Source organism: Anoplopoma fimbria, chromosome 10 (genome assembly GCF_027596085.1).
Source record: "Anoplopoma fimbria isolate UVic2021 breed Golden Eagle Sablefish chromosome 10, Afim_UVic_2022, whole genome shotgun sequence".
NCBI classification, from domain to species: domain Eukaryota; kingdom Metazoa; phylum Chordata; class Actinopteri; order Perciformes; family Anoplopomatidae; genus Anoplopoma; species Anoplopoma fimbria.
In genome coordinates, this window is record NC_072458.1 from 9923683 (window position 1) to 9937174 (window position 13492).

At 41.2% G+C, this 13492-nt stretch overlaps 1 protein-coding gene across 1 annotated transcript in view; it reads right to left on the bottom strand.

Moving 5' to 3' along the window:
* Positions 1 to 502: 502 nt before the first annotated feature.
* The window catches only part of samd12 (sterile alpha motif domain containing 12), a 59483-nt gene continuing 46493 nt past the window's right edge, over positions 503 to 13492 (bottom strand). Inside the window, exons 5-7 of the mRNA XM_054606572.1 lie at positions 9065 to 9144; positions 6381 to 6488; positions 503 to 571 (exon numbers count right to left, since the gene is read on the bottom strand). Of these exons, the coding sequence (XP_054462547.1) occupies positions 503 to 571; positions 6381 to 6488; positions 9065 to 9144 (257 nt within the window). The remainder of the gene's footprint in view (positions 572 to 6380; positions 6489 to 9064; positions 9145 to 13492) is intronic.

Genomic DNA, 13492 nt, shown 5'->3' on the forward strand with positions numbered 1-13492 from the left:
AGCCTGAAGAAGTATGAAGCAGAGCATGTTTCATCTACAAAAACACCCTCTTAGTGACAGTGAGAAGGCAGTAAATGTAGGACACTTACTCCCCTCCCGACCACCACAGTCCCCTGGAGTGTATATTACCATCTGTGCATCTCATCATTAAGCTTAACTCTGATTTACTGTAACCGCACACGCATTTTTTATTTTCGGAATGTGCTATATGTCAGGCTCTAATGTCACGTCAGAGTTACGTGGCGTGAAGCCGCATGTGAGGCCGCGTGTGAAACCAATTTCCACGCGACACCTACTCACTACATCACTGCTAGATACCACGCTGCTATTTAGCATCAGCATGTTTATCTGCAAGAGACAGCGGGAGGGGTACATCAGTCGTGAAGTAAACTTCATTATTTACCGTTCACTAATATACAGGAATGCAGCCGCAGGTATGAAGTGAGTGAAACAATAAATCAAGGAGTCGGCCAGCGGTGAGGGAAACGCCAGGCGTCCCTCATTAGCTGCAGCCGTTGTAGCGGCTGGCAGACTGGTGCTGCATCGGGGCCCAGGGCATCCCGGGGTCAGACTGCAGGATAATCAAAAGCTGTAATTACATCAGGAATGTCCCTCGAGCACGGCAACTGGCAGGGGCCAAAAGGAACCGCTGACCGGTGTCAGATGCAGAACCCGGCTGGCTTACAGATAGAAACGGTGAGAAAGACGAAGATAGGAAATACAGAGGGAATGGAGTAAAGAAAACGAGAAGGAAATTGTGAAGAAAGGACAGATCCTCCAGCCATAGCTTCTGCTGCATGAGAGAAGCTCCGCTCATGTCATAATGAAACCGGCAATGTGGGAGGATTAGAAGGACAATCGAGGAGAGACAATGAAATATGGGCAACATTGACATGTAAATAGATAACATGAGCACAAACTAGCCGCAAAAAGAAAATATGAAAAATAGGATGAGAGAGAAGGAGAGACAAGGAGACCAGCATTTGGAGCTGCCGTATGAAAGAGAGGGAGGCTGGTGGAGGGTGGGGGTGGGGGGGGGGGGTTTGTAGATCAATCATGTGGAATAGCAAAAAAAGCCTTTCAACAAACTGGCTTTCATCTTCTGACAATGCAACAAACTGGTCCTGATGTGAAACTTCTTCCTGAGGAGCTGGGGCCCTGCCTCTAATAACTCCCCTCTGTGAACGAGCTAAATCTTTAATGGAGGGCAAGTTCAGCCCAAAAAAAAAAAAAAAAAAAAAAAAAAGACCTCTGTTGTAGCATGCACGTAAAGTGGCATGGGAAAATTAAGAGAAAACTCAACCTCGGAAAAACGCAGATTTGGCGCAAGTGCACCTATACTTAAGACGCTGACAAGCGACAAAGTCACAGAGGAAAAAATACATATGTGCAGAGAAATATGTCATAAGCTATTTACCCCCCCCCAAAAAAAAGCTTAATTTATATTTCATCCCTCTGGCAACCCTTGCCTCTAAATATTTATTAAGTAATTAAAATAAAAGTTGAAAAAGCCTCTGAAGCTTGAGGTCCTGTGGTGGTGTGGATAAAAAAAAAAGCACATAGCTCAGTTACAATTAATTCTGTTTAAAAACCCAAAGCTTAAACCAACACCGTCTCAAATGCATTAAAGTTTCTCCAAAAAAGTGAGCTCTAACTATCACGGGGGAGCATGAATGCTTTACTGGCTGCTAATGCCGCTACTGGAGGGCACCTTAACCTCATAAATAAGCAATAATATCACAACCTGGAACGGGGAAAAACAAACGTTGCTCCCGTGTCTTTATTTATAGATGCCAGGCACCTGCCAGTCAGAGAACCATTGAAGCTAAAACATGACGATTAGCCATGCTAGCAGCTCTGTGAGGCCGTAATCAGGCACATAGGCGCTTTGAGCTAAAGCTAATATCGGTATGCTAAGATGCTCATGATAAATGGCTATGTTCACATACTGATGTTTAACAGGTATATTCTAATTATAAAGAGAGGAATCTTTGTATAAACAAATGTCCTGGTGATTTTTTCTAACTCAAAGTATAGTGGAATTGTCTTTATTTATGTTAAAGATAAGCACAAAGTGTGCCGGTTGATAATTTAATATATAAAAAATGTTATGGAACACAATGCAGTAAGGCGCTCGGGCATCCTGTATTGCTTTCAACTTCCCTAATTTTTGCTGAGTCAGCACATATGCAGGCACGATTTACTCTTTTCCTTCTCCCCCTGTGATGATACATGAATTCATTTTATAAACCCCCCTGGACTTTAATAACTCATGTGTGTTTCAGCAAGGATTCTGCTAATGTTTAGAACTTTTCACACATATGCGTGTATATGTGGGGAATACAGTAATTAAAAGAGAAATAAAGACTATTACCAGGGTAAAGTCACAATTTAATGAGAATAAAGTTTTAAAATTTCGAGAAAGAATTTACCTGACCTATTAAACCCAAACCAACAGAATACACTTCTGATCAGACATCAAATAGTGGATTGTCAATGGTTTAATATGATCTTCCAATGCTGTTGGTATATATAGTTCTTCATGATATCGTTTTTGTTTGAGTAGATTATTTTTAAATACCTATGCAACACTATGAACAGTTTAACATTAACATATTAGAGTTAAAAATATCCAATCGAAAAAGTATGTTGCTATGCGTAAATCTATAAATTAGGCAAGTTAAAACAGGCAAAAATGATTACCAAAAATAGTTTTTAGTTCATGGCCTAGGCGGCGACTTATGAAATGACGATGCAAATGTGAATGTACGATGTAAATCTTTAGGTCCAACATTAAGATGTAAAAAAACAGAACAGGCAGAAATGGTAAAATATCGGTTTCTGTGCCAAGACGTTAAGACAGAGATAATTTCACAAAGTTTGGCAACATCTAGCATTTAAACTACAGAAAGCAATGCAGTGCAATTTATAAGAAATATGCTAAAACCAAATTCTAGTTTATTAAAAAAAAAAAAAAGATGTAGTTTGGTCATCCCAGAGGTAGCAGGTGTGTTGGATGGCAGCCCAACAAGAAAAAGATCTGTTGACAAAGGTTTATGCCGGACCATCAAATTTTCATTCCCCCAAAAATCTGCCGGCTGACAACAGACATCATCCTCCTCAACGTGTTCAATTCTGCTTTCCCTACATTTGTCGCTTATCATTTTTCGTTTATTTTGCTGTTTATTTAGTTCAGACCAGGCCGGTTGCTTTACTGAGAGGCTAATTTTCCACCAGGGTCAGTAAAATGTTGAGCATGAGTCATTTGGGCCATTGTGTTATTTCTCTGTCATGTTTAATTGCTTCCATCATGACTCGACACACACACACACACACACACACACACACACACACACACACACACACACACACACACACACACACACACACACACACACACACACACACACACACACACACACACACACTGCACTGAGGGTTCTGCTTCACGATAACAAGCACCGCTTCCCAGAACTTTCAACACTAGTTAAAAACAAACAATACAAAAAAAGGAAAAAGGATTAAACTTGGCACTGAGACAATCACTTTTAATTACTGACAGTTCACAGGAAAAAATGTCAAAAGAGGGAAATAGACACTGAGGCTGACATTTTGGCATGCAATCAAGCATAAATAGACTAATGGCACCAATTACAAGTGATGTGGGGTGGGTTAATCAGCATTTCTTAAACAAGGTTTCCTTTTGATTTTCAATTTTATTTTTTTTGTTTTTCAAATTGTGTTTTACAGTGAATCCCTGTCATGTCTTTTCAGTGATTGTGAGAGGGGAGGACTATTAAGAGTACAGTCACATTAATAAGAGTAGAAGTGCTCAGTGGATGAAACAGCAACAGGCATTTATGCTTATAATTTGAACCCCTTTGGAAACAGATTAGCGCAAAGAGATTGCTTTGACGCTTTTGTCCATAACCTGTACAATACACTGTGTAAGTTGAATATAATAAGGCATTTTTGGGTAGAAATTAATATTTAGGTTGACACCTAAAGTAAAAAGGTTGCACATAAATTTGCTCATTTATTCCAATTTTGAAATAGTTGATCCCTTTTTATTGCTAATCAGTTCATAAAACATGTACTTTTTGAGACAATGGCCACCATTTTTTTTAATAACGTGCGTCACTTTTTGTGGTCACACCAAATTCCGACCCAAAGTCATTAACAGCTCCCCATCAATCACGTCTGCCCCCGAAGTGAGAGATGTTACAATAATAATGGATGAACAGGTGCGGTGCTGCGCTGTCGCTAAGTACACCGCCATAAATCCTCGACACACAAACCGTGATCCCCGCGCCGGTGTAATATACATCATTTCCTTTTATGTACCTACTCGTTGCACCCCATTTCTCTCAAAATGTCCTTGGTATCCCTCTCTCTCTTCCCACTCCACACCTTTCTCTTGCTCTCTTTTATGTTTCTACTTCGTGTATCACTCTTGTTCCTGGCTTAGCTGCATACGTCTGTTCGAGACGCACATAAAAAACACACAGCAACGGCTCCTTAGGGAATGAGTCTTGTAGTGGTTGAATACTGAACTTTAATTAGAGCATCTACATTGTGGATAGATCTGCAGAAACGTTTCCAATGTAATTGGAGTATTTTAGATGTATGGAGTGGCCTCCCTCAAGCACTACATTCTGCATTGACTGTATCAAAGAAAATAATATGAAAAAGCAGAACACTGGAGTTGAAACAGTGTGTGTGTTTACACTACAGATGAACTAAAAACCGGTGTGTGAAACACACAACACAGAGTGTCTCAGACTAAACGTTTAACACCTATGAAAAGAAAACCTCAAAATTAAATAGTTTCTATTTATAGGCTGATGAAAAGTATTTATGCCATTTTTATTATGTCAAAAACAGAAGACGGGGCTGTCAGTAAACAGGAAGCTAACGTATCTCTCTGTTGCCACAGCTGTGATGATGTGTGGTATTATTATATTTTATAACTATTGCAGTACAGAATAATTTACACATTGGTGGTTGTTGTTCTGCTTCTCCACCAAAGGCCCATTTGAATCCATCAAGTATGTAAACATAAATGTGAAAAAAATTAAGTCCTTTACCAATAGGAAAATATAAATAGCATAAACACGTTTTAAATAATAATAAATAAACCACGTTCTTACTTTGTATGTGCTCACAGTAGGCTGGGGACTTTGAAAACTGTGGCTTAACCTTATTAGTAAGTGAAGTACCAGGGAACAGTATTATTAATATTAACACATTATGGTGTCTAATGCATGAACTAGAACGAGCCTACAACCGCATTACCTCAAAATCACATAAACCATCACCCTGGCAACCCACAGCATGGCACAACAACCTCTCCAGTGCTGTTTTTTTTCTCTTACTCCATTACGCACAGAGAGTCTGGAGCCAGCGCCGCTCCGGCATGTTTACGGGGTAATGGCCGGTCTCAGAGTACAGTAAATGTCCTACGGCTATTGATCCAGGTTGGTAAGATCATGAGCGGAGTGCTGGGAAGCCGAAGTGCTCCAGGAGTCTGGTCTGTCCACGCCGTCTGGGCTCCTGGATGTCCGGTTAGGTGGTCAGAGGAGGCCGGAGACGGCGGCAGACTGGGTGGAACCAGCCTCGCTGCCAGGGGCGACCGACTGCGATTACTTTTTAATGGCTTCTCATATCGCTATAAACTAATGAGTGTGGCTCTGCGCAGCGGAAACCCGACCCGCCGCTTCTGGTTTAAAAAGGCATAAAAGAGCAAAAACTATTGAGCGTTTGCTGGGTTCCATCGACCACCGGAGTCGCTTTCTGTTACACACAGGGTTCAGGTTTGTGATTCCACACTACCATACCATTTGCAGTTCAGGCTCTGGGAGATGCGTGAGCTTCATTAAGTTTACATGAATGACGGGATCCAGGGTCTGCAGAGACTTGCCCTTTGTGGCGCAAGATCACATCTAAACAAATGGTGTATTGACGGCCGAGCTCTCTCTGCAAACTTCCCTTTATTATTTCGCATTTAAAAAAGGAAACGAGCTACAGTAATGGCTGGAACTCCACTGGATATCTGGCAGCCGGGGGGATCTCTGGAGACTCTGGCAAAAGAGCAGAACATCTCATGCGGTGTCTGTGGACCTGTCAAAGCAATCTGTTTTTCCCCCGCCATGGGTCAGAGGCCAGAACATCGAGTGTCCACACACACACACACACACACACACACACACACACACACACACACACACACACACACACACACACACACACACACACACATACATACACATACATACACACAATATATCACACATGCCTAGTGGCGGTGCTCTGCCTGTAGCTATTCCACCTGTGCACCTTTGATCACTCTCTTTATCCCTTTTTCCATTTTCTCCTCCTACGTCTTCCCGTTCCCTTTGTTGAATCCTGCCGGTGCCCCTCTTTTCCTTACGAGATCGGCACATGTTGTTCGGACTCTGCCGCGTCCATTCTCTGGCGTCCTTGAGAACCTGGAGATGGAGGGCGAAGAGCGGAGGTTTGTTGTATTCATGCAACCACCTTTCGCTTCTCCCCGGGTAAAACTGGATGAGATGCGCTTCGCCTTAACCTTGACGTTGCTCAAACTCCTTCTTTCTGCTATTTTGTTTGCTGCTTCCAGAAGAAAAACAGAAAATGGCCGACGAATGTCTGTAATTGGAGTGCCCTGAGCGGGGAGTCTTCTCTGCATGTCAAGGAGAATTAAAGCTTGAGGTAATAAAAAAAAAGTATTTTTTTGAGGAGGGAGGGGGCTGGGGGGATTCTTTCCAATATGCCGCATTAGTAATGCTCATTCTCCTTTCCTTCCTCCCTCTCTCCCTCCCTTCTCATTTCACAATCCAACTGGACTCCATCTACTGATTGAGTGAATGCCACACCAGCTATGGGGCGTCTGCTCGACCTTCATTACCACAGCCAGTTTCAATTCAAGCCTTAATGAAAGGAACCTTTGCTTTCACAACGGGGATGCAATTACTCTCCGTACTTCATAACATTATTACAATCTGAGGTGTGCGGTTATGTTGTGGATGTCTGCATTTAGACTTGGAGACCCTGAGGAGACCCACGGCGTTAATGAGCGAGGTTGGGGCACACTGCGGCGTCGGAGCACAGAAGCCATTTGCTCCTAAATGACATTTCCTTTGTGAGCATGAGCCCACATTAGCTCCTAATGCGACGTATCACATGTGGCATTGTGTAGAGCAAAAGTGAAGCTGTGGGAGACTTTATTTGAAGTGATATAAAAATATGCCGTATATATCCATATGGATAAAGATGAAAGAACATAATTCACTTTTTCAGACACAGGTATTCACTTCGTCTTCACCCTTAATCACATCTTTCAGGCGCTGAGCCGTGGACGGAGTCTCTGAGGGAGGAATCTCACTGACAGGAAATTATGAAAAAGAATTAATTCGACCTTCGCTTGCAGCAAGAGAACGAGAAGGAGAGAGAGAGCGAACAAGGGGAGACGGAGGGGAGGGGGGGATGGAGGGAGTCCGGGGAGGTTTAAGGGGGAAGTGGCTCCACAGAGGGCAGGATCCTGAGGAGAGAGCCTCGGATAATGAGAGCTCTCAGCTCCGCACACACTGGGGCAAGACATCTGATTCACAGAGAAGCCCAAAGGAAGGACAGCAGTCACCCTTAGCTCCTCAGGTCTTCAGAGTGAATGGTTTCAATAAAGTCTTTGGAGTAAAAGGTACTCTATTCACCCGTGATGGCCAGGTGAATAGAGTTTTTTTGCTCAGAAAACGGTGTGCTGTTGGCCTACCACACTGGTCAAAGGGACCTGAGTTATTTTTCTTCAACAGATGAGATATGGTCTCATAAAAGTTTCAACAGTTTAACCCCTTTCAGACCCGCTGTGAGGCTTGCCTTTGAACTGATTGGGATACTATGTTATGTAGTATGTTTGATGCCGCTGTAGGCCCTTAGTAGCTGTCAGTTTCCCCACAGATTTCTCTGACTAGTTGGTTTAATTTTCTATAATTAGCTATTTGACATCTTTAAAATTTTAACAAATTGCATTTAGTTCTTCTAGGCAACCCCAAAGTCCACATCATACGTCACAAATCTTCATTATTTGCATCGATTGAAAAACCTTTTTTGCTAATCACCACTAGTTCTACTTCTGCCTGAAGTGGTGATGTAGAATATTACTTAAGGGTGTTTCAGTACACTGTGACTTGGTTTTTGGGTGTGGTCAACACACTCCTATCTTGGAAATTCGGTCAGTGGCCCAACGCTTCAAGCCATGAGTTTTGGGCATGAAAAATCTTTGGTTAGGTGTGTGTGATTTAGTGTCATCCAGTGGTGAGGTTGCAGATAGCAAACAACAATTTGACTCCCGCTCACCCCTCCCTTTCCAAGCCTGTCGGAGAACTACGGTGGCGCTCAGGTAGGGTAGGTATCTTTAGGATTTTATTACTACAAGGAGCTACTCTCATCAATACTCTGTTCTCTGTTCTTCTCATAACTAAATTATTGCTTTTAAAAACATATATAGAATTTTAAAAACAAATTCAGAACAGGATCAAAAGTAATTTATAATTTAGATATAACCTATGTAGAGCAGCAACAGTAATCAGTTGTAGTTAAATCTTTAATATCTCACTGGATAGAATAAATAATATTTGTGAGTGAAGTTTATAAATAAAAATAATCAATATTATAGAACACAGACATTAGATATTATAAGTCATTCCTCCTGTTCTCTGTCCTCCTGTCCACTGTCCTCCTGGTTGCTTTGTCTCAGCCAGCAGGAAGTGTACAAAAGCAAACCAATTATACTACAGACAGACAGCTTCTGTTCAGCATTGTAAAAAAAATGTTTGGGCCGATCCTGCATTCTGTACTTGTGTAAACAAAGTGGCAATGGATGAGAGCGGCAGATTGAAATAGGTTTCACTTTTGTTTCCATATTCACGCGCGTTAAACAAATGTATTGATTACGAATTGGCTTTTTTTCACAAATGTTTTATTGCAGTAACAGTAGCGATCTTAGTCGACGTCAAATAAAGCAGTCTTCACTTCACCTGGTTCACTTCACCAGCACCGCCGCCTCTCTGCTCGCTGACACATCATGTCGGTGTTTGTGGCTATGTGTGAGTGTTGTTGGGGGAGCACAGCCTAACAGAGAAAGCAATGGCAAAGCTTGGTTCAGAGTGATATTAAACTACACTAAAGCTCCAGTCACGTTTAATACGGGTTGCATTTGCCATCCTTACTTTTAGTCAATGTGAAAAAGCGAATGGCGTGTTCGTTAGGGTTTGTCGGTTCAGGGCTGCTGTAGAAACATTGCGGTGCTACATGGCGGACTCCGTGAACAAGGACACGCTCCCTAGGTAGATATAAATCTAAACTAATGAAAACATAGTTTTGCATTTCTGCAAATTATTTCCCCTAAATGCAACACACAGTTCCTTTAAGTTTAGGCACCAAAACTACTTGGTTAGGTTTAGGCACCAAAACTCTCGGTTAGGTTATGATAAAGATTGTGATTTGGGTTGAAAAAATACTCTTATTATGTACGTTACGTACACAGCATTGGTTAAGTACATTACGTAACGTTGTGTAAGTTAACTTGCATACGTAACTTAAAAACTTTAAACTGGTCAACTTTGACTTTTGGTTTCACATGGGAACACAAACAACGGTCTCTAGGGTGAAAGTCCTGTCTTTTTAGAGCGACCATCCACTGGACTTCCATGTAGGGCCACTTGGGCTAGAGCATCATAGATTGAAACGTATGGCCACTGACCTAGCAGTTGTATGCATTATTGGGTGTGATTGTTCAAAGGCAAGCCAACAATGTTCTCTCCTCAGGCCTGTTAGCATTAAAAAAGTTATTGATTTGGCCGCTCGTTATCCCACAATCACCAGACTGTTAAATGAAGTGTTGATCTACCAGCTGGGGAAAACGTAGAATGCAGAGTGTACAATTCTCGCCTATAATTCTGCTTAGCTCAGTCAAGTTTCTCTAGTCACTCAAGATCGTCATGTCAGCAAAATTTACATGTTGAACTAGTTCTAAACCATGGGAAAATAAAAGACGGGGGAGGACATCCTGTTCAGTGAAGCTCTCGGACTGAAGAGATTTCCTTTATGAAGCCATGAAGCGGAGAGGGATAATTCATTAAGGTGCCTGGAGCAAGTGAACCGGGGTCCACTAAAGCACAACAGGAAAGCTTCCCTCATTTACTGCCCCCGGGGCCACAGTCCCCTACAAAAGCTGTATTGAACTTTTCCACCCTGGGACCTGAATAAAGAAACGTAAGACTATTGTGTCTGAGACTTATACTTAGAAAAAAATGGCTGCAGCTCTTGTTATATGGAAGCATGTTTTAATCACGAACAACACCTACATATGTAATGAAAAAGAAAACCTGTAGGTGGTCAAAGAGGAGTGGAATCTTTCATTATTTATTACATTTTTGTGTTTGCTCTATGATCGATTGGCGAAAGCACTGCAAGTATTAAAAATACCTCTTCCAAAGAGCTAGAAAAAGCTAAATAATGGATTGGAGCAAACAAACTTCTCAACAGAAAATGTCTGCTGGACGATAAGGGGCACCAATGCACAAAGTGAAGTAAACTGTAAAGCATCTATGTCTAATTTCCTTCAAAGTTGTCTTCGTCTTCTCCCTTAAATGAGACTCCGTTGCAGTAAATGAAGCACAAACAGCGGGCCTGTGTCTACATTCACAGATTAGCGCTATGTACTCAGAAAACCACTTTCATAGAGCTCTGTCAGCTGTGTAATTCAAGTTTATTTTAAGAGTGATGATTTCACAAGCCAGTAATAGCATATTTACTGGCATAGGACTTTTATTGAAAATTCTGAAATGGTTATAAGCATGAAATTGAATACAGAAGAAGAGTAAAATGAGTTTTTTTCTTTTTTTGTGAGGAGTGGAGAAATGCGATCGCTTAACGCCTTCCAATCTTTGTATTGGAGTTAATTCAGAGAGATTCAGTGCAGTCAGTAGAGGCCTTTACACACAACTATTTGAACGGTTAAATGCTATTATCAGGAAAACAACCTAATTAATGAAAATATTCTCGTTCCCTCTTCTCCATTGTCTCAAAGTCAGATTTTTTAAGCTGTCAGTGGGGTTAATATGACTCACTTTAAATCACCAGAAGAGAGAGAGAGAGAGACAGTTTTTCTAAACACCCTGCACTCTACATTTTGTCTCAGGTGCGGAAAGATCATTGTTCGTTTCTATGGAAACACATATTAAAGCTAAATATAAACGCTACAACGAGAATGTCGGTCTCAGATGCAGATGTATTAAAGAAAAAACACTGACTTAAACCTGTAGGGTGTTTTTAAACATCAATCTTCTTCCATGTGTTTATCTTTTATTAAATGTCCTTCCTGTTTATATATTTTTTTATGTGTTGACATTTTAAAAGAGCTTTTTTTCAGTTGTATATATCTTTTGTTTTCATTCCCTCCTTTTCAGTGCAGAGCTGTACTTGACAAGAGCTTTGCAATAAAAATAAAGTCCAATAACTGTCAAAAACAAGGTTTTATTATACATCAAAAGATGCATTTAGTGTTTCAATAGTGTCTTAGAAAGAAAACTTTATAGCTACAGTTTTGTTGATCGTCACATTTTAAAGTCAGACGCTGCTTCCCTGATGACTTGAAAGAAATTTGACAACTTTTGAGTTGGCAGTTTGATAAATGAATTGTAATCAACCGAGAACACGAGGCCATTTGTTTTTTCCTTGGGAGTTGGAAAAGTTAATAGATGGAATGATTGAAAGACACATTTCACCATTGTAGAGGACACATTTACATTTGATCACATTTTCATTTCATGTCATTTCATTTAGGAGAAAACCTGACACAATCACCTGACAGCAATGACATTTTTATATGTGTGAACCTGTCTCTATGTGTGTGTGTGTGTGTGTGTGTGTGTGTGTGTGTGTGTGTGTATATATAAATACAATATGGATACACTGTGTTTGTCAAATATGTATTTCTGATTATGAAACATGCAGTCAACTGGCCTGGTTTAAACCATAGACTCTAAATATAGATGGAAGGTGCGTAGACACTAGGTACAATATGGGCCGTTGTAATGGGGGTGGGAGATGGGGGGGTAGGATGGAGATGTGGTAAAGATGTCCCGCCCATATACCCGCCTGAAACTTTAGGAGATGAGCAGCCTGTTAGCGTGAAAGCTGTGCTAGCTAGCATAACGTTAGCCATTTGGCTGAAAGACACAACAACCAACCATAGTATTTCTATAACAACATTTCTCATCAAATTGACTAATGTTGTATTACACAGGCTCGTAATTTGTGTTTCATAATCGTCATCTGAGTGTCCGATAAGTCCACACACGATGATGGCTAGCAACATGATCAGCAATTAAATGAACTATGGACTTCACGGTATATGTTCCAAGCAGACTAACGCGTACAGCATGTTTCCTTTATCGCTATATATATAGTTGCCGCCATGCAAATGAGAAAGCTCAACTTTGATGAAGTTTTTAACCAAAAGGGGGCAAATTCTATTCTTTCATGACTTTGGTTTTGACGGACGTGTTTGCTTGATGCAATTATGAAGCTCATTCACTACGTGCCATTATTATGTCAAGATACTGTATGGCAATCAATGTGAACAGCACTAATGATTTCATGTGCAATTAGTGTCCAAATTTGAACCATATTTATATATTCATATATAATCGCTGCATTCAATAGCTTTCGTGACTTCAATTTGACAAGCATGCATGCTTTATGTAGAGATTGGGCAAAGTGTGCACAGCTGGAAAAGTAAGCATTATTTGACCTTTTTTTATCACGCTCTCTCTACCAGCAGAGATGTACTAGCGAAGGGAACGAAGGAACTATAAGCACCTTTACTTTACACACTGCACTCCAAAAAGGCCGTTATCAGGTCGTGCACTCAACTCTGAGGCTGCTGTTTTGTTTGGGTATTGCTTTCTATTTGGAGTGCCTCTGTCCCGTCTCTGTAGACTGCAGGCAACAAGCGATGAGCCCAGGCTCTCCACCGTCCCCGTGGCAAAGAGAAAGAGGGAGAAGGGGAATCTAATTATTTTCCTCCCATGGCCCAGCAGGCCTTAAAGGTTAATCACTGTCCGTCTAGCTAATTCTGTCTGGGTACACTGCAGTAATTACAACACCTCGCTCGCTCTCTCTCGCCTTTTTCTCTATTGTGCACCTTGCTCGCACCAGCGCTCTCTTCTGCAGCCTCTCTCTTTATAGATAGTGGATGTTTGCTTCTGTCATGTGTGTCTTCATATAAATCTGGTGCACCTCTCTCTCTCTCCGTCTCTCTCTGTTCCTCGCCCTCCAATCATAAAAATATGCAGTACATTTTAAAAAGTGCGTGGGGCCTTTATCTTCCCAGCTGATGTTTACCTCCTGTCTTGATAAACTTAGCATAATACAGTCAACACTAATTCCAATACCAGTCGCTTATACTTTGCCA